Source organism: Bos mutus, chromosome 14 (assembly GCF_027580195.1).
Source record: "Bos mutus isolate GX-2022 chromosome 14, NWIPB_WYAK_1.1, whole genome shotgun sequence".
Classification (NCBI taxonomy): domain Eukaryota; kingdom Metazoa; phylum Chordata; class Mammalia; order Artiodactyla; family Bovidae; genus Bos; species Bos mutus.
In genome coordinates, this window is record NC_091630.1 from 27016078 (window position 1) to 27035616 (window position 19539).

The window sequence follows — 19539 nt, forward strand, 5'->3', positions numbered from 1 at the left end:
GACTGCATGTAGACCAGAATCATTCAAAATTTAGTTCCCCTAAATATAGGTGTTCATAATAATAATATTTTCTTCTACAGACCATCTCATGTAATTTAAAAACTGTATTTATGTTTTAAGTTGTTGATTACTGAGTGCTATAACGTTCCAATGTAAGACAAAATGCTGAGGAAATTAGTAATGACTTCTGTCCTCAAGAAGCGCCTATGATTCTCAAACATATGATTCCCAAATATCTTTGGCTCACTTTTTCTTCCTAAATTGGGAGCCATCTTTTGTTTGCCAGAATAAAACACCTAAATGGCCCCAAAGCAACCTCAATTCAACTGATCTCAAATTGGACGTCTAGTATTCCTCCTTAAACTTCAGTTCAGTCACTCAGTCGTGTCCAACTCTTTGCAACCTCATGGACTGCAGCAGGCCAGGCCTCCCTGTCCATCACCAACTCCTGGAGGTTGCTCAAACTCTTGTCCATTGAATCAGTGATATCCAGCCATCTCATCCTCTGTCGTCCCCTTCTGCTCCTGCCTTCAATCTTTCCTAGCATCAGGGCCTTTTCCAGTGAGTCAGTTCTTCACATCAGGTGGCCAAAGTATTGGAGCTTCAGCTTCAGCATCAGTCCTTCCAATGAACACCCAGGACTGATTTCCTTTAGTATGGACTGGTTAGATCTCCTTGCAGTCCAAGGGACTCTCAAGAATCTTCTCCAACACCACTGTTTAAAATCATCAATTCTTTGGCACTCAGCTTTCTTTGTGGTCCAACTCTCACATCCATACATGACTGCTAGAAAATTTCTGATATTTATCACACGTCTCAAGCTAGAAGTCTGTTACATCCCTAGTGTCTTCCTTGACTTCATCTTCAGCTCCAGAGCTATTCAGAAACCAAACCATGATGATCTTACCCTCCAACTTAGCTCTGAAGTCCATTGTCCCCTTATCCTCTTTCCTGCCATACCCTTGGTTTTAATTCTGGTCTTGTCACTTCTCACCCACCATCACTGTGGCCCATTGGGCACATCCTTTTTGATGGCACCATTCAGATGCCGCATTCAAAACCATGCATATTATTATGTCTTTCCCCTACTCAGTATCTCTCCTTTACCCATTATCTGTAAGTTTCCTCTATTATTTCATAGTCTGGAACCAATCGTTTCCAGCAGTGTCTCCTAACTTTCTGCGTGACCAAGGATCCATACAGCTTGCTCACTTCTGCTTAGCGAGTCCTGCTCTCTGCTCGGGACTCTGAAGATTCCCCCTGCAGAGCTAAGTGATTTCCCTTGTGTTCCTCAACTGTATAGTGGCTCAGTGCTGGTCAGGGTTCATATACAGGCTTCATTGTCTACTCTGACTTGGTCATAGTGAAACTCTGCCTCAGTTTCTTCGTTTTCTATAAAATGGAGATACGTAAAATGAAGACTATCTCATCGCATCATGTAAAATGGAGGATTAAATAATAAAGTGATCAGAAAGAACCCACACATAGTTATTACTATATAGTGTTTTATCTATATATCCCATTTATTACTATTTTAGCACCTAATCCACTGTGCAGTGATTATATTTTCTGTGTTTTTCCGAGTTAGAGGGTTTTATTCAATGTTTCATCCCTAGAACAAGCATAACATTCAGCACTTAGTAGGAGCACAGGTTATATTTGCTGACTGATGCTCTGTACTTTTCCTCTGATTAAGACAAAAATAAGAGATTTAATGCCATGCAACTGAATCTTCTTAAATTATTTTTGTCCTTTAATAATTTCAAATTTTAGTGGTGTGTGGCCTGAAAATGTAATACAGAAAATTAAAATTTTTTTATTTAACAAAGTTATAGTTTTATATAATGAAAAACAACTGGTTCTACAAGGTTAATCAAAAACAAACAGGACCTCTTTGACTACTCAGTCCACCTCGTGTTCATTCTTCACATTCCCCCACTTTCAATAACTTTAGTTTTTTATTGTGGTATTTTTTTTTTTTTTTTTGATGGAGAGAATGCTGCCAATGTATGTGTATTCATTATTGTGGTATTTCTAAACAAGAAGAATTTTTTTATGGTTTTTAAAAAGTTGAAAAAATATTTATTTTGGTTTCACTGGGGTTTTGTTGCTGCGCTGGCTTTCTCTAGTTGAGACAAATGGAGTCTGCTCTTCATTGCAGTGCACAGGCTTCAGTGATTATGGCACAGGGGCTTAGTTGCCTCAAAGCCTGTGGGATTTCCCCAGACCAGGGATTGAACCTGTGTCCCCTGCATTGGCAAACAGATTCTTAACCATTGGACCACCAGGGAAGTCCGAAGAGTGTTACTTTTAATGTATGTAGAAGTATTTCATATTCTGTATTGTGATATTTCTAAATAATATGCTTCTTATTAAGAAATATGTTTATTACTATTACTGAGTCTTTAAAGTTTATTATCTACTTTATTCTTACAATGGAAGATGAGATTTTAACACCTGTTTTCCTACATCTATTCACTACTACTGCGTCACACAAGTCCCAAGCTTAGCAGCGTCAAGCAGCAACTGTTCATATTGCTTATGTATTCATGGGTCAGCTGTGTGGTTCTTCTGTTCTGGACAGAGCTAGACTGATCTCTGCTGCGCTTACTCCTGTATCTATGGTCAGCTGTGGGTGAGGCAGGAGGCTTTGCCACCCTCGACTGGGTACTTTGGAGGGCTTCAGCTGGAACAATCCAGCTAATTAGGCTTTGTTCAGTGTAGTGTCTCTGCCCTCCACAAAGTAGCCCAACTTATCAGATACTAGAGGCAGGGATCCCTCAGGAGAGCAGAAGTGTGCAGGGAGCCTTTAAGACTAGGCTCAAAAATGTCATGCTACCTGTACTACATTCGAGTGGCCAAAGCAGGTTCTAAGGCCAGTCTGTATTCACATCTCCCACTAAGAAGAGCTGTAAAGAGAAATTGCAGGTGAAGATATGGGGAGCGAAAGCCATGTATGAAATAAACCTGCTACCGCTTCCCACGTCCAACACACTTATCCTCCCACTGCTCCTCTAGTTAGATGTGCCCCAGTTTTTAGTTGCTTCCCAGGTGGCGCAGGGATAAAGACTCTGCCTACCAGTGCAGGAGACACAGGATATGCAGGTTTGATGCCTGGCGCAGTTCGTGAAGATCCCCTGGAGTAGCAAATGGCAACTCACTCCAGTGTTCTTGCCTGGAGAATCGCATGGACAGAGGAGCCTGTAGGGCTACAGTCCATGGTGTTGCAAAGAGTCAGAAACATACACACACACACAATCTTTTAGATCAATATTCATAACATCATAACATGGCTCAGTATCATGTAAAATGCAATAAAAACGTGACAGCAATATCCAGTTGCTTTAAAAGTCTCTAAGTCTCTATGGCTCATATGCCATGCCATATAGGGCCACCCAAGATGGACAGGTCATAGGTGGAGAGTTCTGACAAAATGTGGTTCACTGGAGAAGTGAATGACAAACCACTTTAGTATTCTTGCCTTGTGGACCCCATGAACAGTATGAAAAGGCAAAAAGATAGGACACTGAAAGATGAACTCCCCAGGTCGGTAGGTGCCCAACATGCTACTGGAGATCAGTGGACAAAAAACTAGAGGAAGAATGAAGAGATGAAGCCAAAGCAAAAAGAACACCCAGCTGTGGATATTACTGGTGATGGAAATAAAATCTGATGCTGTAAAAAGCAGTATTGCATAGGAACCTGGAATGTTAGGTCCATGAATCAAGGCAAATTGAAAGTGGTCAAACAGGAGTTGGCAAGAATGATAATCGACATTTTAGAAATCAGCAAATAAAATGGACTGGAATGGGTGAATTTAATTCAGATGCCCATTATATCTACTACTGTGGGCAAGAATCCCTTAGAAAAAATGGAGTAGCCATCATAGTCAACAAAAGAGTCCGAAATGCAGTACTTGGATACAGTCTCAAAAATGACAGAATGATCTCTGTTCACTTCCAAGGCAAACCATTCAACATCACAGTAATCCAAGTCTATGCCCCAACCAGTAACGCTGAAGAAGCTGAAGTTGAATGGTTCTATGAAGACCTACAAGACCTTCTAGAACTAACACCCCCTAAAGATGTCTTTTTCATTATAGGAGACTGGAATGTGAAAGTAGGAAGTCAAGAAATACCAGGAATAACAGGCAAATTTGGCCTTGGAATACGGAATGAAGCAGGGCAAAGGCTAATAGAGTTTTGCCAAGAGAACGCACTGGTCATAGCAAACACCCTCTTCCAACAACACAAGAGAAGACTCTACACATGGACATCACCAGATGGTCAATACCGAAATCAGATTGATTATATTCTTTGGGCCAAAGATGAAGAAGCTCTATACAATCAGTAAAAACAAAACCTGGAGCTGACTGTGGCTCAGATCATGAACTCTTTATTGGAAAATTCAGACTTAAATTGAAGAAAGTAGGGAAAACCACTAGATCATTCAGGTATGACCCGAATCAAATCCCTTGATTATACAGTGGAAATGACAAATAGATTCAAGGGATTAGCTGTGATAGACAGGGTGCCTGAAAAACTATGGACAGAGATTTGTGACACTGTACAGGAGGCAGTGATGAAGACCATCCCCAAGAAAAAGAAATGCAAAAAGGCAAAATGTTTGTCTCAGGAGGCCTTACAAACAGCTGTGAAAAGAAGAGAAGTGAAAGGCAAAGGAGAAAAGGAAAGATAAACCCATTTGAATGCAGAGTTCCAAAGAATAGCAAAGGGAGATAAGAAAATCTTCCTCAGTGATCAATGCTAAGAAATAGAGGAAAACAACAGAATGGGAAAGACTAGAGATCTCTTCAAGAAAATTAGAGATACCAAGGGAACATTTCATGCAAAGATGGGCTCAATAAAGGACAGAAATGGTATGGACCTAACAGAAGCAGAAGATATTAGGAAGAGGTGACAAGAATACACAGAAAAACTATACAGAAAAGATCTTCACGACCCAGATAACCACAGTGGTGTGATGACTCACCTAGAGTCAGACATCCTGGAATGCGAAGTCAAGTGGGCCTTAGGAAGCATCACTACGAACAAAGCTAGCGAAGGCGATGGGATTCCAATTGAGCTATTTGAAATCCTAAAAGATGATGCTGTGAAAATGCTGCAGTCAATATGCCAGCAAATTTGGGAAAGTCAGCAGTGGCCACAGGACTGGAAGAGGTCAGTTTTCATTCCAATCCCAAAGAAAGGCAATGCCAAAGAATGCTCAAACTATCGCACAGTTGTACTCATCTCACCCGCTAGCAAAGTAATGCTCAAAATTCTCCAGGCCAGAATTCAACAATATGTGAACTGTGAACTTCCAGGTGTTCAAGCTGGTTTTAGAAAAGGCAGAGGAACCAGAGATCAAATTGCCAACATCCGTTGGATCACTGAAAAAGCGAGAGAGTTCCAGAAAAACATCTGCTTTATTGACTATGCCAAAACCTTTGACTGTGTGGATCACAACAAACTGTGGAAAATTCTGAAAGAGATGGCAATACCAGACCACCTGACCTGCCTCTTGAGAAATTTGTATGCAGGTCAAGAAGCAACAGTTAGAACTGGGTATGGAACAACAGACTGGTTCCAGATTTGGAAAGGAGTACATCAAGGCTGTATATGGTCACTCTGCTTATTTAGCTTATATGCAGAATACATCATGAGAAATGCTGGACTGGATGAAGCACAAGCTGGAATCAAGGAGAAATGTCAATAACCTCAGATATGCAGATGACACCACACTTGTGGCAGAAAATGAAGAACTAAGGAGCCTCTTGATGAAAGTGAAAGAGGAGTGAAAAAGTTGGCTTAAAACTCAACATTCAGAAAACTAAGATCATGACATCTGGTCCCATCACTTCCCCCGTGGCAAATAGATGGGGAGACAATGGAAACAGTGAGAAACTTTATTTTTTTGGTCTCTAAAATCACTGCAGATGGGGACTGCAGCCATGAAATTAAAAGACGCTTGCTCCTTGGAAGAAAAGTTATGACCAACCTAGACAGCATATTAAAAACCAGAGACGTTACTTTGCCAACAAAGGTCTGTCAAGTCAAAGCTATGGTTTTTCCAGTAGTCATGTATGGATGTGAGAGTTGGACTATAAAGAAAGCTGAGTACCAAAGAATTGATGCTTTTGAACTGTGGTGTTGGAGATGACTCTTGAGAGTCCCTTGGACAGCATGGAGATCCAACCAGTCCATCCTAAAGGAAATCAGTCCTGACCATTCATTGGAAGGATGATGCTGAAGCTGAAGAAGCTCCAACATTTTGGCCATCTCATGCGAAGTGACTTATTTAGAAAGACCCTGATGCTGGGAAAGATTGAAGGCAGGAGGAGAAGGGGACGACAGAGGATGAGATGGTTGGATGGCATCACCCACTCAATGGACATGAGTTTAAGTAAACTCTGGGAGTTGGTGATGGACAGGGAAGTCCAGTTTGCTGCAGTCCATGGGGTCACAAAGAGTTGAACACGACTGAGTGACTGAACTGAACTGAAGTGCTCACTCTTACTTTTTGTTCTTACTGAGAACCAATAACATTTGCACACTTTCATTGAGTTTTTTAAAACCCTTTACACTGTTACACATTTGTAGGATCTAATTCTCATACTATTTTTTAATTTTGTCACTTTCATGATATTCATTTATCATGATAAAGCATTATCCTTGATTGCTGTTGTATTTCAGGTTAATTATTCTTAATTTTCACAATCTTTTACCTTCTTTTTCTGTTTTCTATGAAATAATTTTATCTGCCATCTTCACTGATCCTTTGCTGGTGGTGTATTGAAAATCTGTTTCTGATCTGTCTCCTCAAATTATAATAGTAACTAATCTGTTGTTTAATATGCATTCTTCAATTATTTTTTACCACAGATATAATTTATGTGAGTATACTTTGACTTAGATTGATTTGCCCACAATTTGGCAGTTCCTATAGCTTCTCTTCCTCCACCTTCTCTATTATTCTACCTCTAAAAGTGGTATTTTGCCCAAAATAAAAAAATTTTAAAAGTAGTATTTTGACTGGGTGTTTTACATCCTACTACCTTTACATTGATTCTCCATTAAGCGTTTCTAAAGTGTGAAAGAATGAGTCCAAAGTCATCCTTAGCCTCAAATTTCAAAATTTATCTCTCTTATTGGCAGTCTTAAAAAAAAAAAAAATCTGTCCTTTTACTTTAAGTACCTGAGCATCTTTCTTTTAGGTTGTTCCTGAATGAGAAGGAGTGGGGAGGGGGACAGCTGCCATTCACTGAGAGTCAACTTCGTATTAAGTTTTTTTGCTTGTGTAGTTTTTGTATCCATGCAGAGGTCATCCTTTTCTCCACCAGCATTATTCCTCCTCCAAAAACTTCAGTTATTCCTTTAACTCCTGCCCACGTTCCTGTCCTCTTCCATTTTCTGAAGCACCCTTTTCTTTCTGCAGATGGACTCTTCTTGATCTATTTCTAGCTTGTTTTCTCCTGTATTGTTTGTTTCTAGGCGTGGATTTTGATCTGCACGTATCCCAGTCATTGAGGAATCTTAATCTGTCCATCAGCTCTGCTTTTTACCTGAATTTACAAAATTCAGAATTTTGTTTTTCAATTATAGTATATTTCCCTTTTGTGGTAATTATTTCTCATTTTTTTCTTTTCAAACGAAGTTGGCATATGTTTACTTGATTGACTAATAATAACCAATGATTAATAAAATGTTGATTTTACTAATGTGTCAGGTGGTGGTCTAAGTATTTTTTGTGTAACTCTGGAGTTATCATTAGCTTAGTTACTAAAACTTATTTTGATGAACTCTTCCCAAATTTTGCTTCTATGTTTTTGAAAAATGCTTTGCTATTTTTTCTTTATGAGTGTAACCCATAAAGGGTGAAAACCCATGTAGGCTTTATTTAATTTTATTCCACCAAATTCTTAAAAGTCTTTACTTGACAGCTTTATTACTGTGGTTTGGCTTATACTGATGACAAAGAGTGATTGAATTTTAAACCTTCAAAAGAAACACTTTGAAATGAAAGATGATTTTTAGGGACAGGGAAAAAAATTTGGAATAATCAATAATTATCTAAACTCTATTTCTTACATATAAAAAAGAATATTTTCATACTCATATTATGGCTGTTGTTCAAATATAAAATAATGAAAGAAGCAGAGATATTTCATAAAGCTAGGAATAAGATAGAGATAAGATTGCTTATCAACAATATTATTTTGCAGGCAAAAAGTTTCAGAACCCCAACAATAAGGAGCATCACACCTTTATCTGGAACTCCAGGTCTGTTATATAACAACCAAAATATCTTTTTTGGTTTATAGTAATTAATTTTTAGTATGTAAAATATATGATACCTAAAAATTTATAAATAGCATTTTCTGATTATAAAATATTGTTTAATGCTTTTTAATAGCTGCATCTGAATCTATTATAATATATTAAACTTTCCCTGTATTGAATGTTAGTTGGCTTCCAGTGTTTTTTATTATAACTATAGTTGTATCAGCTTGTAATTCCAACAGGAAAATGTGAGAATGTCCTTCTTTTTAAACCTTGACAATTCTAGGTACTCTTGTATTTTCAAGAATTTATGTGAAAAATGTACTCCTTCACAGCCCCTAGGGGGCTGACGCTGGCTTCACCTCCTCCAAGCCCAGTGGACATTGGTTACTGGGAGGCAGAAGGGCTCTTCTCCTTTTCCTTTTTTATAAAAAGAATTTATGTGAAAAGTATTGTAGATTTTGTCCTGAATTTTTCCACTTCTTTGATTTATGTAATTAATTTTGTATTTATTAAAGTTTTTTATTTCTTCTTTTCATGAATTACCAATTCATCTCTTTGATAATTTAAGGCTAGTCATTTATTTCCATATTAAGTTACAAGAATTATTTGTATCTTAAGACTGTATGTCATATATTGTTATTTCTCCCTTCATTTTATGCTCCCTTCATTTTATAGTCAGGATCCCACTATCCTGACTATATAAATACTAAATAAATTTACTACATAAATCTTTGCTTATTTTGCAAGAGTTTTTGTGGTTTTATTATTTATATTTAATTTTTATTTCACCTAGAATTTACTTCATTTTTTGGTATAAAGTAGGGATCTTATTTACATTTTCTCAAATAAATCACTCATGACCTGAGCAATATTTATTGAATAATTCATCCTATCTTCCACGAAACACCTCTTAAGCTATAAATACTTATAGATACCTCTTTAATACTATACATATTTATTTATGATTTATTTTTTATTAGAACTTTCAGAGCAGTTCTAAATGATACAATGAACACAAGATATAAGTGTCTGGATGCTGGTTTTATTGGGATAACCTGTAAAGTTTTAATATTAAATGTATGGATATATAGATAGATGATCTTGCACTGAGTTTTTTTCTATTTGCTTTTAGGTACACTAATAACAATCCGAGGCAGAACCTTCACTGATGTCTATGGAAGTAATACGGCACTAAGCTCTAATGGGAAAAATGTGAGGATTTTGAGGTAAGTTTTTGATGTGGCAACAAAAATATTCTTATAACTTATAGATGAGATGTGATAGCCCATGAATAATGGGTCCAATGATATTAAAAATCACTACAATGTGATGAGATTCCCAGTATTTTCCAGCCATATTATGCAAGGAAAAATAGACTGTTGCATAGTTCATTGACATAGAAACAATGGCCATCATTGTTAATCAGCTATATTCCAATACAAAATAAAAAGCTAAAAAAAGGAGAAACCATGGCCAATATACTTTTCTCTTTTGGTCTGACAAAACTGCTTATTTTTCTATGATGGACTTTATTAATAGGAGGTACATGGAAGAAGTCTAATAGTAATTGAGCTGAAATCACAGAACTTCATTACTGGAGAACTTTATTACTTTATCAAGCTGCCTCATTTTGTACATATTAAAGAAAAAAAAAACAACAACAAAACCTTTAAAGCCTGGAGGTCCATGAGTTAGTAAAGGTCAGGAGGAGAACCCAAGTTTCCCAACAGGCATTTTGGCACTTTTTCTACTGCACATGGTGTATTAGTGGAGAGCTGAAACTGAAAAAAGTCAATAATGTATTAACAGGCCAGGATTTGAATCCTAATTCCTCCATGTTCTAATTGTGTACCAGATGGTAACATTGCTGGTTATCAAAAGTACTGTCCACACTTTGGGCAGGAAATTGCAATGTCGCTAGAGTTATATAACTTTCTGCAGCGTTGGTAGGGTTATCTCGGTCCTGCCTTAAAAGACCGGAAGTCTTGCTCATTTCCTCTGTAGTTGAAATTTACTTCTCTTTAATACAAAGGAATGGATAGAAATTATTTCTTGAAATCAAAAATCACAGTCAGACAAGACTTCAGAGATCAGGCTACCCAGCCTCTATATTCTGGTAACCCTGAGATACTATATATAAACATAGAAAAAAATTCACACAGAATCAAATCATAGTTTCCAAGATACTTCATGCTTATTGAACACATATATAAAATGGGCAAATGAATAAATTAATATTCAGCACACATATATGTACATATATATATATAATTTTATAAAACATGCAATTTGAAAGGTTTTGCTAAATGAAATAAAGATGATTTGTCTGGCATTCTATGGGGCAGAGCTCTCAATTAAATCACATTTGCATGAATCTATTATTCTAGAAATATTTTTATTGATTCCTTATATAAAATAAAAGGACTACTAAAATAAACAAATATTTAACATTTTATATGGACTGTTTAGTATAAGTATTTTGTCTATTTCTGTATAGTTGAGTATTATGAATGTTTTATATCTCAATTCTAAAAGCAGATTTTCTAAGTCATCCTTTCCCTAATGATGCCAGGAAATAGAGAATTTAACTTTCAAGTGATTCCTTTTTTCCTCCTCTGTAGTTGAAATTTACTTCTCTTTAATACAAAGGAATGGATAGAAATTATTTCATGAAATCACAGAATCACAATCAGAAGAGACCACAGAGCAGGCTGCCCAGCCCCTATACTCTGGTAACCCTGAGATACTATTAATATATATAAATGTAGAAAAAAAAATCACACATTGAACTATAGGCAAAAGTTTTAGAACTGCTTTTATCTCATTTCTATCACATTCATTTTGACACTGGAGCCCTCAAGGCACTCTGTTGTGCCTGAATTTTGTAAGTGGGAGCAGTGAATGGGCTGAGTCTTGACAGGAAGTCAGGAGACCAAGCACCCAAGCTGCTTCTGCTTCTCACAAGCTTTGTCAGTTTGGCCAAATCTCCACATTCAGACCAGGTACAAATGATAGAGGACATGCAAATGACTCAAGGACCTAGTGCCACTAAAGGAGCTTTTGGTCTTAAAGTGAGGGAAAAAAAATAATAAATATATGTATTTAAGGGCAAATAGGGTAATATTACCAGAGAGAGGCAAACCCACACCACTGTAGGAATTACAGGGTGTGGTTAAGAATGTACACTGGAGCAGAGCTTTCTAGGTTTGAATTCCTGCTCTACCCCTTCCTGGCTGCAGGCTTGGGCAAGCTACTTAGCCTCCCTGGCTCAGTCTCTTCACCTGTAAAATGGAAGGATATTAGTTACTAATGCGTAAGTACTAACACATAAGTTGCCAGGACTTAATGTAGTAATGCTGTAAATGCTGGCTGCTAAGTTTGTTGTTTATTTGCCTGAAGCAAAAGGTTAGAAAGAGAATATGAACTCATACATTTCTGTAATAGGTATAGTAATTCAGTTTATTCTTTATAACCTAATGTATTGATCAAATGAAAGAATTTGTATGAAAAGTATGTTAAAAAGTTCAAAGTTCTCTGCTAGGAGATATGCTAGTAATTCAGGCTTGTATCTGGCCTTATTTTGTATCTGGATTTGCTGTCCCAGAAGCTGGGGATTTAGTCTGGTGTTGCAAAGAATCTGATAGCTGTCAGTTACCTACAAGCCTCCAGTATCACTGGCTTCTATCAGCCTTAAAGTAATAGTTCAGTCTAGTCAGCTGGGGAAAGAAATGTGAAGGCAGATTTTCCTCTCGGCTTCTAATCCTTCTCAGCTTCTTGTTCCCATTTCATTGGCACTGATCCTATTAGACATTCTTTTCATCCCAATTATTTTGTGAGACGTGAGCCTTGTTTAACTCATATGAAACTTAACTACAAAATTATGTTTTGTATTGGAATTAATTGAACTTCAGATGGAAGAGTCCCCGTTATCTACATTTGCTATCCCTATAGTATTCATCACTTTATAACACACCAAATATGTTATGATTATCATGTTTATTGTCATTCTTCCCCAGTTAGATTGTCAGCCCTATAACGGCAGAGATCTTGGCTCACTGATGTGCTCCAGCATCTAGAGCAAAAACTGTAACATAATAAGTGGTCAGTAGATGTTTGTTGAATGAATGATGGATACTATTAAGTGATTGGGAGAAAAAAAAAAATAAGGTGGCAGTAAGCTTGGTGGGAGGAGAGCATTTTGAAACAATATATTAAACACAATTTGATCTTTTCCAATAAAATATTTATACAGGGTTTATATTGGAGGAATGCCCTGTGAGCTTCTCATATCACAATCTGATAATTTGTAAGTAATTCAAATAATTTTCTTTAGAAAAATAAATAGTAGATATACTAGATTTAAATAGTAATTTCTAGCAATAGTGCATATCCAAATGCTTTATAACACAGTATAAATTGTAATATTTGATATGGTAATTTATCAGTCATTGATATAGTTAGATGTAACCTGATCTCCACTATCTCCAGTGTATTATGATATGAACTGTTTAAATTATTTTGAATAAAGTGTTTTGAGAAATACCTTTATCAAATAATTGTTTCACTTGGTAGTGTTTTGAATTCTTTAAAAGGAATATCAATGAGGATGACCAAATTAATGACAAAATATTTAATTTTTAAATAACTTCAACAAAGACTGGGAAATATTTATTCAAATAGCTTCAGCTAATATTGGGAAATATTTATTCAAATAACTTCAGCTAAGATTGGGAAATATTTTTATTTTACAAAAATCTTTGTTGTAGCAACAGTTTCTGTCCTGATACATATTCTGAAATTCATAAGATTTTTTGAGGGAAACACAATATTTTAAAACTTCAATGTCAATGTAAACTTTGAAATTAAAATGCATATTTTATTAGGTATGGTCTAAAACTAGATCATCCAAATGGAGACATGGGTTCTATGGTTTGTAAGATGAGTGGAACTTACATTGGTAAGTGTTGACCATCATTTATCATAGTTTTCAGAAATGCCTGACTGTATTTCCTTGTTTGGTATTCTCTTAGACCGCTCCTGTAGCCTCATCCCTTTTTTAAAAATTAGCACTTCCTGGCTTTTTTTCAGCATCACGTAAGCATGTATGAAAAACCTTTTTCTAAGATTTACACTGAAGTGTCTTCAAGTATCTTTTTTTCCATTTCTTCTGTCATTTAAATGTTTCCATTACTAATTTAGCTGTTTACCTGTAGCTTTAATTTTACTCTGATTTTTATTCCTTGCTCTATGTACTTCAGAATCATAAGCATTTTAGTTAATGAGCTTTATTCCTTCTGCCTCGGGCTTCTCTGGTGGCTCAGACAGTAAAGAATCCACCTGAAACTCGGGAGATCCAGGTTCAATCCCTGAGTTGGGAAGATCCCCTGGAGAAGAGAATGGCAACCCACTCCAGTATTCTTGCCTGGAGAATTCCATGGACAGAGCAGCCTAGAGGGCTACAGTCTATGCGGACACGACTGAACGACTAACACACGTGCGTGCACACATATACACACACACACACACACATATATACACATTCCTTCTGCTTCACAGCCTTTGCAAGTTCCCGGTCCTGAAAGTTTCAAATAAAATGTCATGTCTTTGAAAAAACCTGATCCCCAGCTTTACATTCTCGAAGTTCGTTCTCCTTTTCCTTGATAGCTTTATCACAGTACTTAGTTCTCTGTGTCGTTGCTTTTGACTGACTATATCCTCCGTTTGACAGTGTGCTCACCCTGCACCTCTCAACCCGTCACTGACCCAATTAAGTAGCTGTTAAATGAATGAAAGAAAATTGAGGGCAATATGATTACATATATGTTCTTTTATTCTTCATTCATTATTATACTTTGTGAGGTTTTCCTGGTTACAACGTTGAGACATCTTATTTGTATATCTTAAAGTAGTAGGTGTTTCTTTAAGATATTTCGTTTTCATTTCTTTGAGGATTAGTAGATGGTTGCATAATTACGGTGTTAATTTTCCTTGCTTTTAAATCAGCTTTATAATATATAGTTATTATTCTCCTGTGATTGAGAATTTAATTGATTGTGTATTTTAATTAATTCCAGGTCATCACAATGTCAGCTTCATCTTGGATAGTGATTATGGAAGGTAGATCATTTTGTAAATAATAATTTTCATAATTGATTCAACTGGGAAAATAAAATAAAAGTGTATATTTACTTTGTGCTATATATCCCTAGATTAAAAACTTAATTACTTTCAAAAAATTAATCACTTTACCCAAATTAACATTTAAGGAGTCTGTAACTCCTGTTCACTAGTAATTTGTGTCTCAGACATGGCCTTTCAGTTGCTGGGAAATCTAGCATTACTTAAAACAGTAAATAAAAAAAAATATTTGATTGTGATATGAAAAAGTGTGATTTTATGTTTTTAGCCCTTCTTGTTTATAAAGTTGTTTTGATAACTAATTAAATTTTTTTGAATGTAGGAATAAATAAAGCTTCATGATTAATATTACCTGATAATGATTTTCTCCTGAAGTATCAAGACAAATAGAATTGTGAAAGATGGTAGCTACAGCTTTTAATTGTTCATTCTAATACCAATATTAATAACATATTTATGATTTCTAGTAAAACTAGAACTTATTTCCAGATATCCTAATTTCAGTCAGAAAGACCATCACATACTTATAGAAATACGAGAATATGCAAATCTCAGCACATGTTGCAAGTCTTATAGATATAATAAAGAACCTTTAGTGGCAGGCATGGCATTAAGCACTTTACACATATTATCTAGCTCAATACTCCCAGAGAACCTATAAATTGGATGTTTTCATCTATCCCATATTGCACACTGGGAAAGCAACACTTAGGAACATTAAATTATTTGCCTAGGAATATTCAGCTGGTAGGAAACAGAGCTAGAATGTGAACCCATGCAGTCTGACTCCAGGACCTAAGCCTTTCTTCCCCATGCTTTGTCATCACCGATGGAGGGTCTCAGTCAAAGAACCACATCTCATCACTGTTTAACGCCCTGACCCAGGATTCTCTACCGTGGGGGGATTACCCCACTCCTGGAGCATTCACAAAGGTGTGTGTGGGGCATTCGTTGGCCCTCCCAGTCACTGGAGCATGCTGCTGGCCTTTTATGGGCAGGACCATGATGTGCCAAACCTAAATTGTTCTTCCCAAAATGTCATAGCATCTCCCATTTGGAAAGTGAACTGGTTGATTGAAATCCAAATAAGTCACATCATTTAGCCATCCAATACTAATATAGTTGTAGTAGACCGATGATGAAAAGTTGTTTATTTTTTTGTCTCTGAAGAGAGACTCAGTGATTAGAAGTTTGGAAAGAGTGGCAATATTATAATCAAAGCAGATGTTATTCCTGTTCATTGTTTACAGGCTGTAAGAGAAGGATGAGATTTGGTCCCTGCATGTATGGAAATGCAGTTGGGTTGGTGAAACTAAATCCATTATCACTGTATTTACAGATGAGCTAGTTCTAGACACCTAAAGTCAGTAGATTTATTGCCAAGTTATAAACGTGGGCTGGACATTTTTTTTTAATTAGTTATTTTTAAAATTATTTATGATAATAATAACCATAATACTTAAATTTGAGACTTACTGTGTACCTGCCCTATTTTAAGCCATTAATGAGTATCAAAACAACCTTATGGAATGTGTACTATTAGTACCATTTTTCAGCTGAAGAAATTGAGGCACACTTTTTAAAAACTTGTGGGTTCCCAAAGCCCAGGGACTGTATTTTTTCTTTTTTACAAGTTTTTGTTATTATTTGTTTTGGACCATGACTCATGGCTTGTGGAATCTTAGTTCCCCAACCAGGGATTGAACCCAGGCTCCAGCAGTGAAAGTGTCAAGTCGTAACCACTGGATCACCATCAGGGAATTACTTAAAGTGCCAAGTCCTAACCACCGGACACTTTATTATAGAATAAAATACACTGCACTAAAATCGTGAAGAATTTTATAATTCAAGATAAAGCCAGAGTGGGTGATATGTAAACAGTGCTAAGATTTACCTTTATGATTTACAAGGGACAGTGACTTGTCCCATAACTTAACTGTGATTTTCTGTAAGGACATGGCCTACTTAGGTATAACTTGATAAGATCGGACAATAGGATTTTATTGAAATATTAGCAAAACGTGTTAGAAGCAATGATATGGAGTTTTAAATGATTTTGTGAACTATATATGGTTCCTTTATGCTCTCAATGTCATTCTTCCTAAGGTGAGAAAAGTGAATTCTTAGTTCCAAGTCTGAATGAGAGGTGCTAATTGCCAAATTCATCATATCTCTCTCAGAGAAATAATTATCCAAAAATAGAAGGTTTGAGTGATTGAGCTTGATTGTGATTGATAGGTATACATAAGTCAATATGCAGCATTAACATACCCCCCAAATTAGAAAATTTGTGCATATGTAGACAAAAATATTGCATACAATTGTTATTGCATAAAATTTATTGCATAAAATTCTGTGATCTTGACTTATAATCATTGTTTCCTTTTTTAAGCCAATGGATTTCCTTTTGTTTTAGGGTCTCAGAGTTTAAGAAATTGTATTTCTATATAAAACAGTCTTAAGAATTTAAGGTGATTGTTAAAAACATGATATTTACTACTTAAAAATCTAGTTTTAAGATTACATGGCATTTTAAAAATGTCATCATTTTATAATTAATAAAATCAATATTTTACAAATTTCTGGAGCATTGCTGAATATCAGATGAACCAATTGGAGACCATGTGACATCTATTTTGTATTACTTTTAAAAAGAAAATTTGTTGAAGTACAGTTGATTTACAATATTGTATGCATTCTCTATTTCTTTTAATGGGCAACCTTCCCTCTTCTATTACCCCAAGTCAAACAACAGCTGTTCCAAACTGATAAGGTTTAGATGAGACTCTCTTAATTGAGAAATGCCTAGTTATTATCAGTGAATTAGTGAAAATCACCTCAGTGTCATACCAAATAAATTACATTCAAATTTTATTTCAGGAGGCAATTTCCCCACCAGCTTAAAAAGCAGACTTAATTTTTCAGAGACAGGATCTGACCACAGACATTGTTGGAACTGGCTTCATATAATATAAACATTTAAAATCCAGTGTGAACTTCTTAAATAGCTAAGTTAGCATAGCATGTTTTCAGGGACTCTCTAGCTTTGCAGATGCACATTATAATGCCTGTGTTTGATTCACAGGGAGTTGATTGCTGGTCTCCACCACAAGGTTTCCGTTATCCTTATAGATTCCGGTTCATTGTGCTCTAATTATGATGAATGAGTTTGGAGTCTTAGATAACGTTAGAATATTTTAACCTTTCTAATTATGAATTTAATGGAGGTAACTAAGAGAAAGCATTCAGTTTTAGGGTCATATTCTTTCCATCCCTAGCCCTTTAGGCTATGGAAGTCCAAGTACGTATCTATCAAAAACATGAATAGGCTCCGTGTTTATTAAGGGTGACTTAGCTGTGGCGGACTGTTGTGAACTTGCACTCATACTTTGTATCTCATGTAAGTTAGTGGCTAGAGAGGAGAACTGTGTAGTACCCAGGGCTCTGGACTCAAACTGCCTGGTTCAAATTCCATTTCTGCTACTGTCTTTGTGACCTTGACTAAGATAAATGTCAACTTATTTTTTTTTTTTTTTTTTGGCCATGCTGCATGGCATGTGGGATTTTGGTTCCCTGGTCAGGGATCAAACCCATGCCCCCTCTATTGGAAGGGTAGAGTCTTAACCACTGGATTGCCAGGGAAATCACTGATCTTGACTAAGAAAAAATTTCTCTTGAGTATTACCTACCTCATGGGATTGATATAAGAATTAAATAGCATACTAATTAGAAGCTTAAAAAATTTAAAATTTTAGCATACCTGATAATAGTTCAATGATCTTAGTTACTCGTTCACTAAATGGGTTATGCTGCTGCTGCTGCGTCGCTTCAGTCGTGTCCGACTCTCTGTGACCCCATAGACGGCAACCCACCAGGCTCCCCCGTCCCTGGGATTCTCTAGGCAAGAACACTGGAGTGGGTTGCCATTTCCTTCTCCAATGCGTGAAAGTGAAAAGTCAAAGTGAAGTCGCTCAGTTGTGTCCAACTCTTCGCAACCCCATGGACTGCAGCCTACCAGGCTCCTCCGTCCATAGGATTTTCCAGGCAAGAGTACTGGAGTGGGTTGCCATTGCCTTCTCCGAAATGGGTTATAAGAGCACAGAAAGCCCAAGATGGTCATCCATAGAGCCCAACTTTTATGAAGGGCAGTCCTCCTGTGTGTTTATTTTTTATGTTAATACAAATTCTTACTTTATTGAACTTTATTTATTTGCATATAATAAAAGGTGCATATTTTAAATGTGCAGTTCAGTGAGTGCTGGCAAATATGTTTGGTATATTTGTGGATTTAATAAAGCAGGCTCTAGAACATCTTTATTTTCCTCAAAAGTTCTTTGTTGGTCCTTTGTAAATTTTGATATGATTTCTATCACTGAAGTAAAAGAAAATTTCCTAAAATAAAGGTCATTTTTATTTTATTTTATTTTTTTTAAGGTCATTTTTAAAGCAAGAATTTTTACTTTTTTTTAAACAGGAGTTTACCAGAAAAAATGGCATATTTCGTTTCTTCTCTCAATAAAATTTCAATGTTTCAAACATATGCAGGTATGTGACCTTTCTGTGTGAGGGGAAGGCAGGGGAAGAGAAGGGCATATACTTTATTTCATCAAATCAAATACAACAATGATTGTAAAGTGTACTGTATTATTTTATGTAGTTCTAAGAACGAAAAAACACCCAAGATAAGGATTGTACTAGGAAGCCCTGACATTAAGCCAGGATCTACAAAAAGCCAGGATCTGTAGCCAAAAACTACATTTCTGGTGTCAGGTTGATTGAGAAATAAACTTATCTCACTAAAAGAGACAGCAGGGAAACATGCGTCTCAACTTGGGATGTTGATCAAGGAAGGAAAAAAAATCTCTGCTGTCAATTTAAACCCACAAACCAGCACTCTCGGGGATTTATGCTTTCAGTGTGGTCCAAAAAATTCCTCAAGGAGAATATAATTTATCTCAATTTAAAGAGATCTCAGTGCCAGGCCTGGGGTGATTCAGATGTGAAAGATGTTCAAAAATGAAAAAAATATGTGTCTTGGAATCAACCAAATATGATCTATCCTGTTTTTTTCTGGAAACATACTGTGAAACTTACGTGAAAATGTTAGTTGTGTCCA

General features: G+C 36.2%; 1 protein-coding gene across 1 annotated transcript in view; it reads left to right on the forward strand.

Annotated features, from left to right (window-relative positions):
- The window catches only part of PKHD1L1 (PKHD1 like 1), a 184318-nt gene that overhangs the window by 12497 nt on the left and 152282 nt on the right, over positions 1 to 19539 (forward strand). Inside the window, exons 5-10 of the mRNA XM_014480419.2 lie at positions 8225 to 8282; positions 9418 to 9511; positions 12538 to 12591; positions 13169 to 13242; positions 14360 to 14402; positions 18898 to 18968. Of these exons, the coding sequence (XP_014335905.2) occupies positions 8225 to 8282; positions 9418 to 9511; positions 12538 to 12591; positions 13169 to 13242; positions 14360 to 14402; positions 18898 to 18968 (394 nt within the window). The remainder of the gene's footprint in view (positions 1 to 8224; positions 8283 to 9417; positions 9512 to 12537; positions 12592 to 13168; positions 13243 to 14359; positions 14403 to 18897; positions 18969 to 19539) is intronic.